The sequence below is a fragment of the Leptodactylus fuscus genome, chromosome 1 (assembly GCF_031893055.1).
Source record: "Leptodactylus fuscus isolate aLepFus1 chromosome 1, aLepFus1.hap2, whole genome shotgun sequence".
Taxonomy (NCBI): Eukaryota; Metazoa; Chordata; class Amphibia; order Anura; family Leptodactylidae; genus Leptodactylus; species Leptodactylus fuscus.
The window spans coordinates 184,525,306-184,548,239 of NC_134265.1; the positions used below are offsets into that span (position 1 = coordinate 184,525,306).

A 22,934-nucleotide genomic window follows, 5' to 3' on the forward strand; every position below is an offset into this window, starting at 1 on the left:
AATGGGTTTGAAAACTGCCTGCCGGTTTCAGTCTCCTGTCCAGTGTCTCGGGCAGAAGACTGAAACCTGAAAGCGGAGACCTCGGGTGCAGATGTGAACCCGCCCTTAGGGAGCTCTTTTGACACTGCTGTCTCTTCAGGATAAGCATTTTTCCACTTCATAAAATGAGGCAGAAATGCCATTAACAACTTCCTTCTCCACCTCCCTTCACCATAGATTCTTGTATAAACTGAATATAGAGATGAACTCTATATAAAAAAAAAAAAAAAACACTGAGTGAAGATAAGTAGGAGGCAAGCAGCCTAATAAGTGGAGAAGGAAACATGTTTGTGCATGAAGATATATTATAGTTTCTTATTCCTACATGTACATTTATGAAATTTCTAATTGGAGGTACTTCTTAACTGTTGGCCAATAGCTTTAGTACAAGGTGAATGCATTGAGTTGAATGAAATCTTGTGGGCTGGAGCTTTGAACGACTCAGTTAAAACGAATGGGCAGTGCCACGAAAAGTCATAGTATAGTCCAAACCTGAATCTCTGCACCCAATGGGGGATTGTAACCAGTGAATGACAGCTATCTCTCCATGCACAATCATATAGGAAGCACATTCAATTATATATACAGAGTATGAATGAAATCAGAGGCATATGGAGGTGCAGTAGAGGCAAGATAGACCTACGTACAGTTGCTAGCTGTTGCTGTGTACTGTAATAGTGCATGCTTGCCATTCTATATCAATGTCACCACTCATCAAGTGCATACTGTCTCTTTGTCTGTGGCTACCACTTTTTTCAGCAAAGGTTTTTTCTACATAGAGTTCTTAATACATTCTAGCTTGTAAACCATGGCTGCATTTGTGATATTCATAATATGTCTAAGCTCATGATTTTAACCTTAGGCTAGATTCTTGCTATCGTTTTAATGTCTGTCAAAGGATCAGCACTACAGAAATAAAGCAGCAGAATGACAGATACAAATGAAAAACTTTGTTTGGTATCCATCATGGTAGACAGTAATGGTAAAATAAAACCGGAAGAACTCTTCTGACAGCCCTACATTTTATTTCTCTTTTTGTTACCGGACTGTTATGTTATATTATGTTACGTACAGTGATGCATATAGATGAGAAGTGTTCTATTTTTATTTGTCAAGCTATCAGTTTTTGTCCGTTGTTCTGGTCCTCTGGTGGATCAGAACAATGGAAATTATAATGCTAGTGTTCATCTAGCTCTAGAGATCTCTACTTTTAAGTCTTTTGTCATATACAATGCTGACTCCCTATGCTACAATATATCTTGCTTTGTAATAATTGATGCTTCAAACCTTGGTGTAGAAGCTTCATGGAGCTGCCACCTCAGCTAGTATACAGTTTGATATATCCCCTCATGTGTGAAGATGGGAGCGCGTTACTTTTTGTTTGTGTCAGGGCCTTGTCAGGCATTCTAGATAGCTTCACTCTTGCACAGTATAAGTGAAGCTGGTGAAAATAACATTTTCTTCATGTAAACAATCTTTCTTTGTTGCTGACGTACATTATACTAACCCTCTCACTTTGTAAACAGAAACCAGATGTTTACCTAATACTTAAAGAACCATAGCAGAGTGTCTTTCATTTCAGAGATGCTTCAGATTACTCCTTAAGGTTCCACTAATGGCCATGTTCTCTTGTTTGTTTCGTTTAATAACATGTCAAGGACTGTAGGACTGGTTCCTCAATAAATTGGTGCTGCCTGTACCTTCTGAGTAGGCTTGTAGGTACCACTTGAAGTGCTCATCATAGCTTTCTATTGCTGTCAGTTCTATAGTAAGTTACCAGATCATTTTACAACATTCCTTTCCTGAACTGATATTCAATGCAATGGCTTCTAGGCAATTATATTAAAGGGGCTCTATCAGCAAAATTATACTGTATGAGCTCCACATATGCGTGAAAAAGGCTATTCAGGCACCACTAAAGTTATATTAACTACACCCCCAAATAAAACCCTCAAAAAGCCTCCTCTTCCAGCGATGTCCTCTGGTCCCGTCTTCCTCCAGCGCTCGCGAACTGCCATTGATAAAAAAATGGCGCGGGTGCATGCGCAGTAGCATGCTGCTACTACTATTACTACTGCTACTACACATGCTCCCACGCCATTTTTTATCAATGGCAGTTCGCGAGCGCCGGAGGAAGACGGGACCCGAGGACATCGCTAGAAGAGGAGGCGTGGCTGAAAATGACGTCAGACCCTGAATGCCCGCCCACCGTGCACGATAGATAAGATTAACATATTATTTTTTAGGGTTTTATTTTAAAACCGGGAGGGGGGGTAGTTTAATATAACATCAGCAATGCCTGAATGGCCTTTTTAAAGGCTATTCACGCATATGTGGGGCTCTATCAGCATAATTTTGCTGATTGAGCCCCTTTAAAAATTTTCCCGTGAGTCAACCTTGCATGGCTTATGAAAATTATCTCTTTTGTTTTTTCATTTTTTAATATTTATCTAAACGTTCAAGTAACCATTGATCTTCTAGCATCATTTATGCCATAATAAATTTTGTATTCTACTTTAGTATCATATTTGGGCTCCTTTTGGTGAAATCTTGCTCTTCGTTTTTTCACTTATTTCTCTAGCAAGAATTGAAATCTGTACACTGCAATCACTATGTGTAGTAATGGGTGAACCAATGTGTGATAAAGGGAATCTTGAGCTGGGGAGGGGTCACTTTAAACAGATCCTACTTTGGTTTTCATATGAGAGAAGAGATTCTTTGTATATGTAACATTTCCAAAGGAGTCACCAGTAGAAAACACAGTCACTTTTCTTGGTGATTTTTCTGAAAATGATACAGGTAGAACTGTCATATTGGTGTAACATGAAACTAGGAATCTCATCTCTCAGATGAAACAAGCACTGTTGTATGGTTTAATCCCTTCCAAACATCTGCCATACTGTTATGATGGATGTTAGGTCTTTAAATATTGCTGCTGCTCGGGAGCTGATCCTGTTTTAGGGGGCATTCACACGATGTAACGCGGTGTTGATTCTGACAAGTTAACTCGTGTCAGAATCAGCGCTGCAAAACAATCCCATTGACTTCAATGGGTTCCATTTGGCGCACGTAACACATTGAAATCAATGGGTTAAAAAAGCCTCCCATTGATTTCAATGTTTTATGTGCGCTAAATGGAACCCATTGAAATCAATGAGATTCTGTTTTGCAGTGCTGATTCTAACACTAGTTATGTGTCAGAATCAACACCACGTTACATCGTGTGAATGCTCCCTTATACAGTGGACATTCAACAACATTAAACCTTCTGATTCCTCGGTTAAAGCATAAAGGAGTCAATGGCTCCTGGGATTTCCACGCAGATTCCCATGCTGGTACTTCTCAGGCCTGAAGCTGCTCGGCGGCTTCGAACTGACGAGGGCAGGCATATTCAGCTAAGAATGACCGCTGACCAGGCACATGAACATCACCATTTTGGCGTGGATTGCCATCCCTTGGAATGAGATGCGGGGTTGGAAATCTGTTACCATGATTGCTGGGAGCCTAGTGAAGGCTCCCAGACTTGTCATTACATTGTTTCTATTACAGGCTGTGCCAGTATTTGGATCTTTATATTGCATTGTATTAGTGATCAGAACCCCTTGAAGGGGGAAGGGAGGTCTAAAAATAAAAGTAAATATATATATATATATATATATATATATATATATATATATATATATATATATATAATCAGGGTTGCTAGGTGGGGTGGCATAGATACCAAAAGTCCAGATTCTTTAGTCCAAAACAAAGGTAGAGTTTATTTTCACTCAAAAAATGTAGTGTAGCAACAAAAGGAAACAATACAAAAATAAATACCTGCCCGGCTAGGCTCTAACTAAACATAGAATAGGTTACCTCACCTAGAATAACAGAAATCCAAAAGGCAGTAGAATCATTCAGGACACAGCTCCAAAAATATGACCTCTCTGTCGGCTCTCCAGCCAAACTCTGCCAGGGTGTTGCCGCTGGAGCAACTTCTTAAGCCTCCTTGATGAGCAGACTCTCTGCAGCTGAGTCGCTGCTGGAACATCCCCAAAGTGTGGACTGGAGGGGGGTGGAGCGACAGGTCCCACTACCAACCTACCTGACATTCCTAAAAAAAACAGCCCAATACTGAGCATTTACCAAAATGCTCAGCAGACGAAAGTTGTCTACAGAGAACAATTCTGGAGTTTTCTCATCTCACCCACCTGAGTAGTCTGGGTGAGATGTACACCCCCTCCATTGTCATTACATTGTTACTATTACAGGTTGTGCCAGTATTTGGATCAGATATTGCATTATATTAGTGATAAAAAAAAAAAAATTCAAGTCTCTTCAACGTTCCCTAGATCACAAACAAAAATAAGCAAAAATAAACAAATTAGGCATCCCCGCATTTGAAACCACCTGAACTATAAACATTTTTATTCCAAAAAAAAAAAAAAAAGTTAAAATGGCCAGGTCGATGTTTTGTGCCTCAACTAAATAAGAAGTATCCAAAGTGTCAGACTTTCCCTAATATGGTATGCAGTTGTCAGAATATGGCGACTAAAATTTCTCAACTTGGCTCCCAACCCCCTTGGAGGAGTTTAACCCCCTTAGGATCGTGTAAAACTCACTGTTAGGGAAATAGTGATCTAAAGAAATGACGCTAGGTTCACACCTGCGTTCTTCTTTCCGTTCTGTGCTTTCCGTCTTCTGCATGCCAGAAGACGGAAAGCACAGACCGGGTCCGGCCGTGAGCGGCGGTGAGCGTTTTATGCGTTTTAATCCGGACACAGAGTACTGCATTTCCGACTCTGTGTCCGGATTAAAAAACCCGGTCTCGTGGCGGAGAGCGCAAAACGCTCACCGCCGCTCACAGCCGGACATCTTTCTCACCCATTCAAATGAATGGGTGAGAGAGACTCCTGCAGGTTTCCGTCTCCTGCCTCTGTTTTATGCAGGAAACGGAAACCTGCATTACGGAGAGGACAACGCAGATGTGAACGAGCCCTGAGGTGTATTTAGGGGTTTTAGCGGAGAGATCAATGTGGGTCGGGGGAGTACAGATAGGCAGTCGTCCAAGACTACCAAGTCATCAGAAAGGATGGGTTTGGGGTTTTTTAAATGTAAAAAAGAAACTTGTATGCTTTCCTATGTAAAAAAAAAAAAAAAAAAAAAAAACTGCATGGACAATTGACAAAGGGGAACCATGGTATTACTGGTTACATCAATTACCATTACCTTTTTTGAGACTTGCTATCCATAGAGTGAGTGAAAGTCTTGATCTTAGTGGAAGGTTTGTTCTTTATTATGTAAGTTGTCAATATTCCAGATGGGCAGTTTAAGTAGACATTAAAAAGGCATCTGAACCCAATAAGCGGTTATCTAATGATGAAGAAATAATCACTTAATGTAATGAGTGCTGTATGGCATATGTAAGAAGGTGCAGATAAGGTTACAGAGTTGAGATGAGTTCCACCCAGTAACCTAATTAGCCGGTGTCCTTGACAGATTTGTAGCAAGCAGGTCTCATTTGTGTAGCTATAATATTAGTCATCTGAAAATAATAGGTCTACAAGTAATAATACAACACTGAATTATTCATTTATTTTAGTCATTTGTGTAGATTCTTAATGTAAGGATTCATCATTTTGTTTCAATAACAATAAAAGCAAAGCTTCTTTTTCAGCATGTTGCATAACTAAGAGATGTTATTAATCTCGCTTGTCGGTGCATGACTTTTATATCTCAAGGCTTTCATTAAAGCAGGCATAGGTTTGTGCGGTATACTGTTTATATTATCATTCCTAATATTTGTATTTTCACATAAAATTTTTAGTTAGCACTGTGTCTAAATAATTCTCATTGTTCTTTTTTTCCGTAGGCCAGAAACTAGTCATGCATATCATACTAGAATCATTCAATGAATTGTAATATTCAGTATAATATGTATCATATATTAACTAGGGAAAATAGAATATAAAATGCTGGGGGGGCACGTTCATATGTTAATGAAGTTCAGGCAAATTTAGACCCCCTGTGATTATCTTTTTTTAGTTTAAGGGATGTGGACTTCAGCTGCAACACTGCAGGTGTAGGTGGACACCATGTGTAACATCTTTACCCTTCCGGGCTTTGGTGTCATCATCTGGCCGCATGCTGCGGCGCAAGAGACGTGTCCGGCTGTGATTTATTGCTTTGGGTTCTTCTTGCATTGTCTGAACACTGTCCTATTCTTTCACCTTGGTAATTGATTTTCCACCACACCTGTCTCTTTCACCTTCTTTTCTCTCTGCTCCTCTAACAGTTAATTTTAGCCTTGCCCTGTGATTGACAGCCTGCCTTCCTATCAACTCCATGTGCGGGTTCTTCCTCCCAATTAAGTCTTGGCTCATATTCACACCAGTGCTTGCTATTGCCTTGTGCGTACTTGCTTTTTTCTCTCGCTGTTATAACTTGTATTCTAATCCTTGACCTTTGGCCTTCCCTACTGACTATTATTTGGACTCTGATTTGGCACTGCATTGCTCGTCTGTTACCGAACCCTGGCTAGCTGACCTCCCTTTGTTGTTGTCCGTCTTGTCTGAGTTTTGTGTATCGCATATACAGGAAGGGATCGTCTTCAAGTTGCTGCCTATTACGTAGGATAGGGCCTGGCAATAGGGACAGTTGGGGGCTTCAGCTTAGGGCTCACTGTCTCTTGTGCCCCTTCCTCCAGGGTTCTCAGCAGCTACTGGGGAATTCCTAGCAATTCCGTGACACCATGCATACTAAAATCAATGAACATATAATGAACATATGTGGCAGCTTATTTACACTCTGAGTTTGGTTTAGTTCACATCTGCATTTGGTAATCCATTCGGGGAGTCCACATGGGGACACCCCAATCGGACTACCGAACGCACTGGCAAGCTGTGTATGCAGTGAAAGCACACAGACCTCATAGCCTATAATGTGGTCCGTGTGCTTTCCACGCGCTGCCCGCACGAATCATGCGGACATGAAAGTAGATCACGATCTACTTTTCTGTTCGCATATTCATATTCAATGCATTTGGTATTCCATTTGGGAAGTGGGGGGGCCATATGGACTCCCCTGAACGAATTACCAACGCAGATGTCCAGATATCCAGAGAAGAGAAACCCTGTTAACTCAGAAGGTCAGCAAGGCGTTTTGAAAGGGCATTAATTTACGTACATGACATCTTTAAGTGTAATATTTCATAACATGACACATCCACTTGACACATGACAGGGAGAAATATAGAATAAAACCCAAAATACTGTAGAAGTGAAGAGTGACTATTGTCCCTTAGGCTAAGGCTCCATGTAGCTATCTACACCAAAAAAATTCTGTGGATACGACAGTGGCAGAAACACATAACATTTTTTTCCACAGTTTTTTTTTTCCTCTGTAGACTTTGACGCTATTATACCTATACAGAAAATGTCAGTGTTTGTTACAGTATGCTTGACATGCTACAATTTTCAAAAACGCATGCGTTTTTTGAATTTGCAACTTTTCTACTGCAGGTTTATTTTTCGCAATATGTGGATGGGCTCAGCTTCAAATTTTGAAGGTCAAAAAAAGTGTTTTTTGCAGTGTTTGGTACTAGCCTTAAAGTGAATGCCTACCTTTTATTTAAAGGTGTTGTTGTATGACCATTTTCAAAATGTTTCAGACTGCAGGGGACCCTTTGAAAAGAAATTTATAATTTTTGTTTCAAATATCCCTCCAGCAGTGCAGATTCAGTCCCCAGGGCTTTATCAACGTCCTCACCACAGTACAGTGCCAACAGGTGGAGCAACCATCAACCCAATAGCACCCCTACTGCCAGACTAGGCCCCCAGTCTCTGGGCGACCCCACCCTAGAGACATGGCACCACAGCAGTGGCAGCCACCACACAGACCACACCATGTAACTAGATCTCAGAAAGTCCACCTTACCTTGTGGTCTTAGTCAATGGATTCCTGTACATGAAAAACACCTGAACTGAATGAGTCGTACTGGCACCAATGCAAAAAAATGACGGGATAGACCATGCAGATAAAGCAATATGTTAGAAATACACATGGACTGCACAGGTTAATACATAATACAGGTTAATAATTGGACATCATGTAGTGTCCTTTACTGTCCGTGTGTGTCCTACATGTACGATTTAGGCTGCCCGCTTGAAAAATCGGACATCTTTGTAAATGGACACTTAAGGACACCCACGGACACTACATAATATCCCATTTAAAATTGTAAACGGGCACAGCTCAGATGCTAAAATCTTGCGTGGACATTAGCTACGGCCACTAGCTGTCGGACACCGATGCTAGTGTGAACCCAGCTTTAAGAGTAAGTGAGATTGGGGGAGGGTCACTTAAAACCGTTATAACTCAGGCATTATAAAACCATAAAAACTTGCTTTTGGTGTCTAATGAAAGACTTTATAGTGCCTGAGATATAACACTTTACATAGCTCTGTACTCCATGCACAATGAAAAAATAAGAAGCAGAAGTGGGGGACAGTTCTCAATAGGGATGCAAGTGAGGGAGAGTTTAAAAAAAAAATGCAGAATTTCGCAGAAAAAAGGCAAAATTTAAGTGTATTACAAAATTTACTAATAACACAAATTCTGCCAGAAAATCACAAGTTTTTCAAAATTTCAGTTACGTCTTAAGGGCTAGGACTATTTTGATTTTAATGAGTGATTTCATGCGATCATGTCAGGTGGAGCCCTGCTGTCAGTCCAGTACCTGTTGTGGACAGGCTTGCAAACCTTTGGTACCTGTGGTAACAAAGATACATACATGTATGTTATTATGCTTTAAAGGGTTGCCAGTGGATATGCGTATTTGGTTATATATTTTTGCTTGTGAGTTTCTGCACTTATATTACATTATGTGTTCTCCCTGAGGTCTAAAAAGACCCCTGAGGGACATTCACACTTTATATCCATAAGAGCCTAGTTATGGGTGAAAGTGATCCTTATAGGTGACATTGATCACTGATAAAGCTGAAAAAGGTCCTAAGACCCAGCAGCTCTGCAGTGTCGGGAGTCACAATCACCAGGTCCAATAGCATCAGCCATTTCCTTCATTCTCTGCATAGTGCTCACTACGTGTTTTACCGTTATAGTGTGAAAAAAAAGATTTACATGGAAATGGAGCAGCAAAGCCGACACTCTTTTTAGCACATAGTGATCCAGTGACACGTCTAGCCAAAATCCATTAATTTCACTGGAATGATGTAAAAAGTATTGTAAAAAGCACACTGTACATTAAGCTAATAAAAACTAAACGTTTTACATATGCTTCTATTGCTCTTTATAAAGTACTATCCCCAATACCATCATCCCTAATTTTTAAGATGATGTTACTGTAAGATTCTGTTCTATATCTGATGGATTCTGTCCACATATCATATATCACAGTTGCAACTGTTTTTCTTGTATCCAAAATAGCAAATCTGTATATTCATCAAGCGACATATGCCCTGCTCTTTGCAGTCAAGATGAATTAATGGTTATTTATCTTTCTTTATTATCCTCTCAGAATAAAACTAGATATATTAATAATAAAAATGACATACACTAGAGGATATGATAAAATTCATAGCGGCAACAGTAAAAAACTGATAAAATAGTGACTTAATTTACAAATGCTAGTATAGGCTAAGGCCCCATGTAGCGAAAAAGTGGTGTGGAAAGGACCGTGACAGAAACACATCACTGTTTTTTCCACATCACTTTTCACAGAAAGTTTGCAGAGTTTTCTTCTGCTGACTTTTTAGCCCTATTCTACTTATATGGAAAACACCAGCATTTCTGTAGGTATAACTGACATGCTGCGATTTACAAAAAATGCAACAGTTTTTAAAATGACATATTTCCACTGCAGATATTTTTCTGTAATGTGTGGATGGGATTAAAGAGGACCTTTCACCTCCTGGGGCCCATGTGGTGTAATATACCGCTAGAAAACCAACAGTGCGCTGAATTCGGTGCACTATCGGCTTTTATGTTCTGTACCCTGGTGCAGAGCAATCGGTGCCAGTACCGTATATCTTCACTATCAGAAGGGTGTGTTTGACAGTCAGTCAGGAACACCCTTCCTCACAGCAGCGTCTATAGCGCTGTACTGTGTGAGGGGGTGTTGCTTACCGCCCAGCCATGACAGAGGAATGGAGGCATTCCTTACCGCTCTCACAGTGCAGCGCAATAGACGCTGTCGGCTTTCTAGTGGTTTTTAAAACCGCATGTGCCCCAGGAGGTGAAAGGTCCTCTTTAACCAGAATCCCATCCACTTTGCAGGTACTGTAAAATCGCACCATTTTTGCAACATGGGGTCACGGCCATAGAAAGCAACAAATATGTTAGTCAATGAAAGCATTGTTAAATTTAGTTACTGTGTCCAGCTCCTTGGCCTCTATGTGATGTGAAATGGTATTATAACATATACTCACTTTATTGTGCCTTTTAGATCTCTTGCTGCTGTTTTACTGTAACCTACAAAAAGTTTCAGATGGTTTGGTCATTCTGCTTCTGTGTAAGCTGCATGTGACTGGCTTTAACATTTTGCATAATAATCTTTATGAACGTGAAAAAGATTTTAAAAGCTGAAATTAATGAAATGGAACCAGTACAACCTCTGGTTTCACAAATGGAGCACATACAAATGGGCTTAGCAGTTCATTTGACACGCATGAAGCAGTGGGATAAAGTGTAAAAGAAAAAGCTTTTATCTCACATATTTTTTTTTTCTCAATGTGGATTATCTCCAATATCACATTTTTCCTGCCAATCTACATGCACTATGAGTGCCCAGAGACACGAAGAACTATTACTGAATTCTTTTTTGTTATGCTCTAGTACATCATTTGTGAAACTACTGAAGTTGGCTGTCCAAACAGGTATGTAATAATGTTCTACAATGCTATATTTGCTTTTTTAAACAAATCAAACAGAAATAGTACAATTCACAACTGTGTATTTCTTTTTTTTTTCTCCCCCTCCTTTCCTTCTTCTCCTGTTAATTGCATTTTCTTTATCTTTTTATCATCTACACACTTTTCTTTTCTTTCTATATCAATATTTTTTCCATCCCCTTTTTTCGTTTTCCTTTTTTTTCCCCCCTTTCTCCCTTTTATAGTCTCTTTAGACGAAGATGATGTCACAGCTGAGTTGAACCGAGAACAGAATGAGAAAACCATTCGCAGCACACAAACAGCTCTGCGAAACTTTAGAGAGTTCATCATCTCTAAATACCCCATGGAGACTAGAGAAATCTACATGATCCCTTGCAAAGAACTAGATGACTACTTAGCGTCTTTCTTTGTAGATGCCAGGCAAAAAGATGGCTCCGAGTATGAGCCAAACAGTCTAGCCAATTATCAGTGTGGCCTGGAACGGTATCTGAAGGAGCACAGGTATGGTTATAGCATTACCAGAGACAAGGAATTTAAAAGGTCACAGGAAGCTCTGAAACAAAAGCAAATTGAACTGCGATGTAAGGGAAAAGGAAATAAGCCCCATAAGTCTATGAAGCTCACCTTTGCGGACGAACTTATTCTTCGCAAGAGAGGTCTTCTGAGTCGTTACAATCCAGAAGGTTTGCTAAATCTTGTCTGGTTGAACAACACCAAAGCTTTTGGACATTGTACAGGTTTCCATGGTTCCACACTTAAGTGGGGAGATGTCAGGCTTCGAATATTGGAGACTGGATTGGAATTTCTTGAGTGGATGGGCCAGGAAAGCCCTGATGCAAAGGTCAAAAGAGCAGGGACCGAATGTAGAGTATATGCTACACCACACTCTCCACAAACTTGCCCTGTGCAAGACTACAAAGAATATGCACAGAGGCGGCCTCCAGCAATGCGTTATGAAGATGCTCCTTTTTATCTGTCCATTAAGCCTGTGGTTAACCTAGCTGCCCTTCACTGGTACAACTGTCAGGCTCTTGGTAAAAACAAACTGGCCAAAATGGTGAAAACAATGTGTGAGAAGGGTAACATACCTGGAAGGAAAACCAACTTTAGTGTGTACCAGAGCTGTAGCACTTTGTCAGAAGCCCAAAGTAATCAACTAGTCCTAATCTGTAACAATTTAAGCCAGCAAGCTGCCCAGTCTATGGCAAGTCACTCTGGGCCTGGAAACTTTATCGTTTCAGCCTCTTATGACTCTTCTTCAGACACAGCTTGAGAAGTAGCAGTTAAGAAATTGCTACAAGGCCCACATAAGATTTTAGACTAGCACTAAAAATGAAACTGTGATTGAATGTTTGAGTCTGACCCTCTTCTACTGTTAGTTACCTTTAGAAGCAGAAAAATGAAATAATGTATTATATTTTATTGATTTTCATTCTCATTACTTACAAGTCTGTTAATAGAACTAGTTTTCATATTGCACCTACCATAATATTTATTGTACTGGTCAACCAAAATGCATGTGTAGCCTTGAAAAATTACTTTAGAAAGAATACTTTTGAAAAAAAAAAAAAATAATAATAATAATACCGGTAATTAAAAAAAAAAAAAAAACAATCAAAAAACACATACTGTGACTGGAGAGCACAGCAACAGGCTACATTGTCAAGTAAGGGTGCTATAATTTAATATCCTTGAAGAAATCTCAGAAGTAGGCTCATGCTGCAGTTAGCCTCTTAGTTCCTGAATGCCTGTCTGACCTGAAACCTTGAGACAGTACTGACTTAGAAATTTGTATAGCGGCCTTTTTTGTCTTCTGCACTTGATTAAATTAAGCAACTCCAACTCTATGTGTAATGCCTTTCATGGACTGGAAACATTGAGAGAGTTGCATTTTAACTTTTTTAATTAATATTCTTTTATTTTTGGGACAAATGTAGGATTTTAACTGTAGGATTTGTACAATTTTAGCATCAAGGCAAGATATCATTTATAGCAATATGCAATGGTGTTTATGGCGTAAAGACTGTTCCTCAATTCATCTGCACTGTTGTGAGCCCGAGCAGGGCCGCAGCCACTTATGTATGTCATTCATTAAACTACAGTCACAGAGGCATGTGAAACTACTGAGATGTTTTGTTTTTGACCTCCAAAATACAGATGAAAATCTGCATATTTTTGTGTGCTATCAAGTCTCTTCTGTGAAAAGTGTCCACTGTTGAACTCTGTTTTCTCTTGAAATTGAATTTTAACTTATTTAAATTACTGCAGTATTTACAATCCTGATGCAACAAAATGGTGAGAAAGTTATAATTTATTAAAAAAAACCGTACAATATCAAACTCCTCTCTTTTCTTTGAATGCTTATTTCTCTTGTACTTCTGATCTAAAGCAAACTTATGCTTGGTTCACACATCAGTATGCCATCCGTCCGTTTGAATTCAGTTTGAGACTAAAAACGGACTGATGCACATACTGATTGTATACTGACACCTTTTTATGCTAATAGCAAACATTCTCCATCCCCTAGAGGACAGATAAGGGGATTAAAAGTAGTAATTGTAAATAGAGTAGAGATAAGGACATATAATAAATGTCCTTATCTCATATAATAAATGCAATCAGTATGTGCATCAGTCTGTTTTAAAGTCTCAAACTGAATTCAAACGGACAGATGGCATACTGATGTGTGAACCAAGCATTAGGCTAAGGCCCCACATTGCAGAAACGCAGCTTTTTTTTGTTGCAGTTTTTTTTTTTTTTTTGAGCCAAATCCAGGAGTGCATTGATCAAAAGGTAGAAGTATAAGTACTAGATCTATAATAAAAGCTGCATTTCCGCAATATGGGGCCTTAGCCTTATGTGGGTCTTCTTGGATAGAGTAAGGCCTCTATCAGACAACCATGGTCGAGATCAGTGTGCTATCCATGCCTTGCATCATTCATTTCTATGGGCCCGGACACATGACCGTGGATTACATGGTCACGCGAGGGGAGCTGACAGTCCAGGCCACAAAATATGGAACCGGTCCTATTCCTGTCCTATTTTGCGGCCCTGCTTTCGTGGCTCATATTAATGAAAGGTTTTGGGGTGAGTAAAGGCGACAAAGCTGCACTACCTTACACCATCCTACTGCAAGTATGGTGTTCTTTGGTATGAAGTAATGTCCACACTATTGTAAAGAATGAAGAGGCCGTAGGTCTTACCTAAGCACCATGAACCCTTCAGATGGATTATTATTGGCATGGTGCTAAAAGCTGCCAAAAACTGGGATTTTATATGGTGACATTCAATGGGTGACAATGGGTTATCAGACTGATGGAACTTTTCTGCCTGTCAGACATGTTTTATATGTTCATCCCTAGTGATAATCATTATTGATATTATTTTAGTGTGTAATGCAAATTGCTAGAGAGGGGGTTGACATATTGTACTATATAAAGATCAGGTACGGACAAGATAGGGGCAGGGTGAAATGTAAACTTTATTGATGACTTTGTGTATGTTTTGTGTTAGTGTTTATTGCAACTTTAGAGAGGTATTTTATAATAAAATACCCATGTGATTAGGCTCAGAGGGGTACTATAATATCCCTCCATGTGACAATTGAAGAGCAAAAGTATAGTATGTTCTCTGATTGATAATAGAAGGAATAACACAGACAGAAGTCCATGCTCCACCCCACCACCACCACCTCATACAGGTTATGCAGATACGACGACGATTTATTATTGTTTCTGCAGTTCTGCTCCTTTCCTTTAGAGCCCCATATCTCAAGATCCGTTATGGTTATAAAGATGAGCTTGGATTAATTTTAAAGATGAGAATCAGCTGTCGGGAATTTAGATATACATTGGGATCTCAATGCTGAATAGTGTTTTCACCAGTGAATCGCTCTGGATCTTTAAGGGCTATCATGATGATCTTAGGTCTTCCCTTATTTAAAATGAATCTAAGATCATCTTCATAGCCCTAACCGATCCTGAGAAATCTGCATTACTAGCAAGGTCATATTACATACGTCTTCTGCTACAAAAGTGCCATCCATAAGGATAAAACTGTTTAAGAGCTCTGAAACTCAATCAAATTACAGTGAAATCCATTATTCCTAAATGAAGAAGATTGATGAACTTTCCCAAGAATGTTTCATTTACCAAAGGTGCAGTGACTACCCATTAAGGAAGTTGCGTCCTAGAATAATCGAAAGGCTGCTTGTGATGTATTTTTTCCCATGTTACAGGAAATGGAAGCTTTCACCTCCCACGCTTTGCTGCAGTTTCATCAGCACCATGCTTTAATGCTCAAGACCTGTTGACATGATATTGTATGGTGGGAAGTGACAATTGGGAAAGGCTTCTTTAAGCTAAAACCCCATGTTGTGTAAATGTATGTTTTTTGTCTGCCGTGGAAACACCGTAGAAAATAATGCAGCATTTACCAGGACCAGCAAAGTGAATGAGATTCTGGCTAATCTCATCCACACATTTCAGAAAGAAAAATGCTGCAGAAAAGCTGTGTTTTCACAAATGCATAAATTTTTGAAAATGCAACATGTCCATTTTATCTGCAGAAATGCTGGTGTTTTTCCAATCTATTTAATTGAGGTTTTTTTTTTTACCAAAACATTCTTAGCTGTGGTTCACTATGCATCAGCCATGTTATATACTGAGAGTGAGAGCAGGCAGATGAATCATGGGAAATGTAGTATGTCCACATATTCACTGCTTGTAAATAACTGATACAATGAGCAGTAAGTAAAATAAAGCAAAGGCTGCACAAGGTACCAGTGGATGTATTTGCAGATAAGTTTTTGAAGTTGGACCCTTTAAGTTCAAGCAAATCAACAATTGTGAATAATGATGAAATGCCATCTAAAATTTTTCTGTGTCCCACTCCGATCTCTGCTTCTCATGGAAAACAATTGGAGGCAGAATCAGGGTGGAATCTGTCGCTGATTTTGCAGTGGAATGTGCCCCAAAATCAGCAGCAGATTCCACTGTGTGAACAGGCCTTAACTGCATCACTTTATTAACGGCTTCATATACATGCTTACAGTGCTCTGCTATCTCAATCTACAAAACTGTGTTGAATATTTATGGAATTTAAAGGGAGTCTGTCATAAGTAAATTTGTTTTAAACCTAATCCCAGTACCTTGTAGAGGTGATTATACATTTAACATTCTACATTTCATATATGTGGTGTTCAGCTTTGGATGTAAATCAGTGTTATAGATTCTCTCTAGATTCCCGAGCAAAGCACTTTTCCTCTCATTTGCATATCAGCAAAACAGCAATTTATATGAAAACTGAATAACAGAGACCTAATTTGGGAACTGTAGAATCGCCTTTGCAAGGTACTGGGATTAGGTTTATAACCAATTTACTGCTGACAGACTCTCTATAACATTGCACTTGTGGCATTGAAATAGTATAGAAAAGATGCAAATTCTGGTGCCTTCTATATTTGCATATTTGCAACTTGAAGAAGCGAGAAAGTGAGCGGTATTAACAGGGAGGGGTCATGGCTGGTATAGTTCTGACACCTAGATAATACACCTATAAGCCAGAACATTATCAAAAAAAAGTGGTTACTTGGAATGCTTTATTACATCTAAAATGTCTGTGTAAATTTCTTAGGGCTTGTGAGTCTAGACTCCTCACCCACACAATGGTGGACAGATTTCCCTTCATACATCACATTTCACAATATAGGCACAGAGAACAGGTTCACTACATAAGTATGAATATCATGAGAGGGATTTTTACAATAAAATATAAATGAATAAAATAGCAAATCCTGCAAAACCATACATCCTTGCCTTTATCCTATGCTACCCTCAAACTTAGGAAATGGGACAGCTCTTTTTTAATTTTCTAAAAGGGTGTCTATAATTGGGATTTTACATTTTTAACTAAGCTTATCTTCACTTAGCTTTTAGAAATGCTATTGTAGACATACCTTTTGTTTCCTGATCTTTGTAGGCATTTTCACAAAAAAACACGTTTTCTTCTTATGTATATCAATCTTTTGGGAGTACCCCCTGTGCTGCAAGCACCCCCGCGTCATCATCCTGGACCCGCATCGCCACCCCCTTCTTGCTTCCTTTTCAGTCCTTCTCTTCATTCCTTTCTTGTTCCGTTGGCGCGAATGAAATCTCACGCATGCACTGTACGCTCGGCCACTTCAGCTTTGGGACTGAGTGTACAGCGCATGCTCCGGGCACCATCTTGGAAGGAGAAGGAGTGAACAACAAGCAGGAAGGGGGCGGCGATACAGATCCAAGATGATGATGTGGCGGGGTGGGAAATGCCTCTTGTGCTCCCAGATGACTGACTTGCATAAGGAGATAATGAGTTTATCTTGAAACTGCAATAATCCGAAAACAAAAGATATGTCTACAATAACCATTTTAAAGGCTGCATGAAGATAGGTTTAGTTAAAAAAGTAAAATTCCAAAGATAGACGCCCTTTAAAATATTGGCTGCCTTGTTATTGGTTCAGCCAAGACTGTTATGCATAGATTGATTTAGAAAGGTATTTCATGCGGGTACCACGGCATGAATTGCCAGGAAGCTGATTATAGTTCAGGATTCTCGCTCTCATGAGCTTTACAAACGTTTGCATACAAATTGTTCCTCTCATTAGTAACTTTAGCTTGGAAAAAAAAAAAAACTTTAATGGTGCTTAGAACCTTTTTTGGTGTAAAACAGCCAAAGACTGATAATATGTCTAAGAATAGAGCACTGTCTTTTGACTTCTTTTATCTATACCTTAACCACTTAAGTACCGGATCACCTATATTATCATCTTGTCATAATGTTATAGAGCTAAACAGCGGTTTATTGTTAGAATAATGGCAGGTAGATATCCAATAACGGGAAATGTACAAACATAGACATATGAAACAAATAAGAACGAATGAGGGGCCAAGTATACTGTATATGGAGATTACTTTTGTGAGGAAGCGTAGATAGGAATATTGGGAAGTGATAATAGGAGTGAGTAAATCTTGGAGTATCATCTTATACTTAAAGTCTGTTCATGACCCATATATATACATTAATGGTTAGTCTTTCAATCTTATATATAGTTTTCATAGATAGATCTTTTTCATTAATAGAATTACAAAAGTAACACTAGATTGTTGGACCTCCACTAGGATGGAGGATTGTCTTCAGTAGCATTAAAGGGGTTGTCCAGGATAAACTAAGAATTAACCCCTAAACTAAACCCCCTCCCCCAGCCTAACTTCTAATTTTATGTCAATAAAAAAAAATCTGTAATTAGCCATATCCCTGGATCGGTCATGTGATTATTATTGTTATCGATATGCCACTTTGTTTCTTATCATAGGAGCCCCACTAGATGTGGAGGGGAGGTGACCATTAGGCTAAATGCCAAGTCAACAGGTTTTTTTTTTACATATGTCTATATTAGTAATATAGGTTCTGGACCATTCAGGACAATATATGGTCTGATATTTTGGGCTAAGGATTGAGTCGCCAGACCATAAAGAAACATAAGAGATTATAGGAGGTGCGGATCCTGGCATAGTCATAGGTCATTTATCCTATTTTGGTGATATAGCGTCGATACTTGATATTTGACCAAGGCAGAGTAAGGGGTAGTTGAGAGTATACTGTACAAGATATCTCTCCCACCCCATATGAAAAGATATACATATGCCCTTTTGGTCTTGTAGTGAGCTATATTTTATCTTTCGATCCATTTTTTAATAGCCTCACAGATCTTTGGATTGAGGCGCTAATAGTTAGCATTTTTTCACAGTTTTTAAAGACAGTTTTTAGTTTTTTAGTTTTGAACCATTAATAGAACTAACAGACCTTTTTTAAAAAAAAAATAAAAAAAAATTATACCCCTTTAAGTATACACAAAGATTCTTCTCTTACACATTGTTGTTATATAATGCTCTTTTTCCCAATTTACATTTCCATAGCTGATAAAAAGCATGTATTGAATAATGATACAGTGATGTTTGTCTATCATTTGCAGCATACTCGACCAAACTCAACAGGTTCCCCATCTTTCATTTTCATGATGACCTGAAAGATCTCTGTATCAGCGCTGTGAGCTCAAACACAACCAAAGCTACTCTGTATGCTTTAAATGTCTGGAGGTACTGGTGTATGACAAGGGGGCTTAAAGACTGTATGGACTTTACCAAGGTGAGTGTATATATTGCACCACTAACAAAACATTATCAAAGTGCATGTCTGAAGCAACTTGGCAAGAAGATTTTATTCTTTGAACAAAGAATGCCGGACTCTTAGTGAAAGTAATTTAGTGGAGGGTAGAAAGGAGCAAGATTACGGTTATTCAGGTAACCACCGATTCCTGAAAGACTTTATACATGGGAAGGCATACAACTCTAAAATGATATTTTAAAACATCACTGTAAAGGCTACAGATTCTTGGAGACTGACAGTCAGCTCTGCTTATCCTGAAACTGCAAAGACAGAAATCCCCATTGAGAAGACTAAAAAGATTTATTATCATGCCTGCTCTTCTGATCTCTGCATACACTCTCTATGTGCAGTCTGTATACAGTTCAGGAATCTGCAGTTCACTTAGCAGACCTAGATCACCTCTGCATTGAGCCTCAGGAAGCTGTATTTCCCCTTTAACAGGTACAGATGAAATTAGCAATACAAATAATGTGATGTTGAAAACCGAAATTGAAAAAGAACCACCACACCAGTTTCTGGCGGCACAAGACTATGTATCAATGGGTTCCGTCTTCCGTTGAAACACATTGAAATCAATGGATAAAAAAGCCTCCCATTGAGGGGCAACATGGTGACTCAGTGGTTAGCACTGCAGCCTTGCAGCGCTGGGGTCCTGGGCTCGAATCCCACCAGGAACAACATCTGCACGGAGTTTATATGTTCTCCCCGTGTTTGCATGGATTTCCTCTCATTCTACAAAGACATACTGATAAGAAAAAAAAAACATACATTGTGATCCCTGTATGGGGCTCACAAACTATATTTTTTTTTAAAAAAGCCTCCCATTGAGTTCAATGTGTAGTGCGCGTAAGACGGAACTCATTGAACTTAATGCGATTCTGTTTTACAGCACTTCTTCTTTACATGAGTTTTGTGGCAAAAACAGCGCCATAAATCTCTGCGTGAATGGCCACGATAACTTGCGGCAGAATCAGCGCTGATAAAAAGACTCATTGAATTCAATGGGTTCCGTTTAACGCGCGTAACACATTGAAATCAATGGGAGGCTTTTTTATCAGCGGTGATTCTGCTGCAAGTTATCGTGGCAGAATCAGCGCCGCATTACTCCGTGTGAATGCTACCATATGGTCATCAGCAGATTAAATTGACCCAGTCTTAAATTTGTTAAGAAAATATGGCATAAAAGAGACCAAAATGTCTAAATAAATCACGGGTTAATAAAGAGATCTGTGTAAAAGACATTTGGATACCTACATCTGTAGCTATAACAATTCTTTACTGTAAGAGCAGTGGGACTGTGAAACTCTCTGACACAAGAAGTTTTGATAGGGGATGTTTGAGGAAAGTCCTTTACAGTTTACCCCGAGCAGGAGACGTCGAGAGTGTCTGCAGAAATGGCAGTTACTTAAATGCCTCAAACTCCTTACGAGCAGGGCCTAGAGTCTTGGTTTTAAAACAAGACAAAGATGATGTATGTAGCCCACCCAGATTTTGAGATACAGTATCACTGGTTAAAGCAGATCTGTGTGTATACTCACAGTTTGAACAGATGCAACTGACAGATAATCCAAAGGGAGGATATACCATGGACTTTCGTTCATAATACCACTCACTCCCTCATTATCAATCAGAAAGCATACTTGCCATTTAACCTCTTATATGTGACAGTCAATGCTTACTGTAACACCTAAGGCTCCGTTCCCACGGAGTAACGCGCCGCTCATTCTGACACGTAAACATGTGTCAGAGTGAGGCGCTTCAAAAGAAATCCCATTGACTTCAGTAGGTGCCGGCTTACGCGCGCTACACATTGAAATCAATGGGAGGCTTTTTAACCCATTGATTTAAATGTGTAGCGTGCGTAAGCCGGCACCCATTGAAGTCAATGGGATCTATTTTGAAGCGCCTCACTCTGACACGTGTTTACGTGTCAGAATGAGCAGCGCGTTACTCCATGGGAACGGAGTCTTAGTAGTTTTACAGAAAAAAAGTAAAGAAACTTTTTTTCCCTTTTTAATGAACAAAAAAAAAAACAGACTAAATTGATATCATCAGATCCATAACGAACCCTAAAATAAAATGAGTACCTTATTTATTCTACATGATAGATGCCATAAACCTTAAAGTTCTGATGCCAGAATTGATGTTTTCTCTTAAAAACATAACATAATAAAAAGTGCCAAAAAGTAATATGTGCTCACAAAATACAAGGGTGTTTACCCAACTGATGTAGATTTCATTTCTGGCACACAGGACCTCCCAAATTAAGATGCCAGAGATTCTTAATTATAATAATAATAATAATAATAAATTCTTGCCACTGTGTTTAGTACCCAGTGAATTGTTAACACCATGGAAATGTGATACAATGTTAAAAGTAACAAGTAAATTATTTATTATTTGCACAATTTCTCAGCTTTACCTCTATGGCAGCTAAATGCCTACAATGACTATGAGCATTATCCCCCAGTACCTTGGTCAAAGCTGACCAATGTGCCATTTTCCCAGCGGTGCATGGGTGTCAACATTTTGGGGTGGATCGTTGGCCCCCGAAACAAGATCCAGGGCCAGTGCTCCGTTAGTATGACAGCAGGATGCCTATTGAAGGCTACTAGGCTTATTTGTATTACAGGCTCCTCTATACATTCTGTAATACAAATGCAGCAATTTTACGATGCATTGCAATGCATTGTACTTGTGATCAGACCACAGGTAGTTTAATAATTACAGTAAAAATAAGTTAAAAAAATACAGAACACTAGAACACATGTAAAAGAAATATTTAAACACATACATATTAAGCATCACTTTGTCTGAAAACACCCATATTTTTTCTATACGGGGAATGCCATAGCGGAAAAAAATAAATAAAAAGAGCCGAACTTTTGCAATCAAAGAAATAGACATTCTCCACGTTAGTATAAATAGAAAGTACAACTGGCCGTGCAAAAAAAAAGACGTCCTATGCAGTCCCCTAAAAAGTTTTAGATTTTTTTTTTTTTAAAGGGTAAAAAAACCCAAAAAACTATTTTAAGCTAAGACCCCACGAGACGATCCACAGCGCTAAAGCACTGTGGGAAAAACCGCAGCAGGAACGCATCGCAGTTCTTCCCGCAGCACTTTGAACAGAAAGTTCGCTGAGTTTTCCTCTACAGACTTTCTGTTACAATTATATCTATTGGAAAGCTGCCAGCTTTTCCATAGATATTATTGACATGCTGTGATTTTTACTGCAAAGTGGGCATGAGAGTCGCAAGATTCCCTTCCACTTTGCAGTTACTTTAAAACGATGCAATTTTTCCCACTGTGTTTTCGACCCATGGGGCCCCAGCCTTAATTGGGTTTTTCTGGGATTTTACCGACCCATAGAAACAGGTGATATATCATTTAGGCTTCACAGTGAACACCATGAAAACAAAGTAAGCCCTCATTCACATCTGCGTTTGGTATTCCGTCCAGTGTCCGCATGAGGGCTCACCGAACGGAATACCGAACGCAACTGCAAGTGATGTGCAGTAAAAGCACATGACTCTATATACTATAATGGGGTCCTCATTATAGTCTATGGGGTCTGTGTGCTTTTACTGCACACCACTTGCAGTTGCGTTCGGTATTCTGTTCGGGGGATCCCCATGTGGACTCCCCGAACGGAATACCAAACGCAGATGTGAACAAAGGGTAAGAAATTTGCAGAAATGCAGTTATGTCCATTCTGATTTTTTTTTTTCTACCTTCCCAGTACATTTTATGGAATAATAACTACAAATATTAAATGTTATCATTACGAAGTACATTTTA

The 22,934-nt window shown here is 39.2% G+C and overlaps 1 protein-coding gene across 3 annotated transcripts in view; it reads left to right on the forward strand.

Annotated features, from left to right (window-relative positions):
• The window catches only part of KIAA1958 (KIAA1958 ortholog), a 94,806-nt gene that overhangs the window by 51,147 nt on the left and 20,725 nt on the right, over nt 1-22,934 (forward strand). For 2 of the 3 annotated variants that reach the window (XM_075280432.1, XM_075280431.1), the window contains exon 3: nt 18,943-19,115. In XM_075280432.1, the coding sequence (XP_075136533.1) occupies nt 18,943-19,115 (173 nt within the window). Of the gene's footprint in view, nt 1-11,155; nt 12,513-18,942; nt 19,116-22,934 lie in introns of those variants that run through there. The other variant, XM_075280430.1, reaches the window with a different exon arrangement.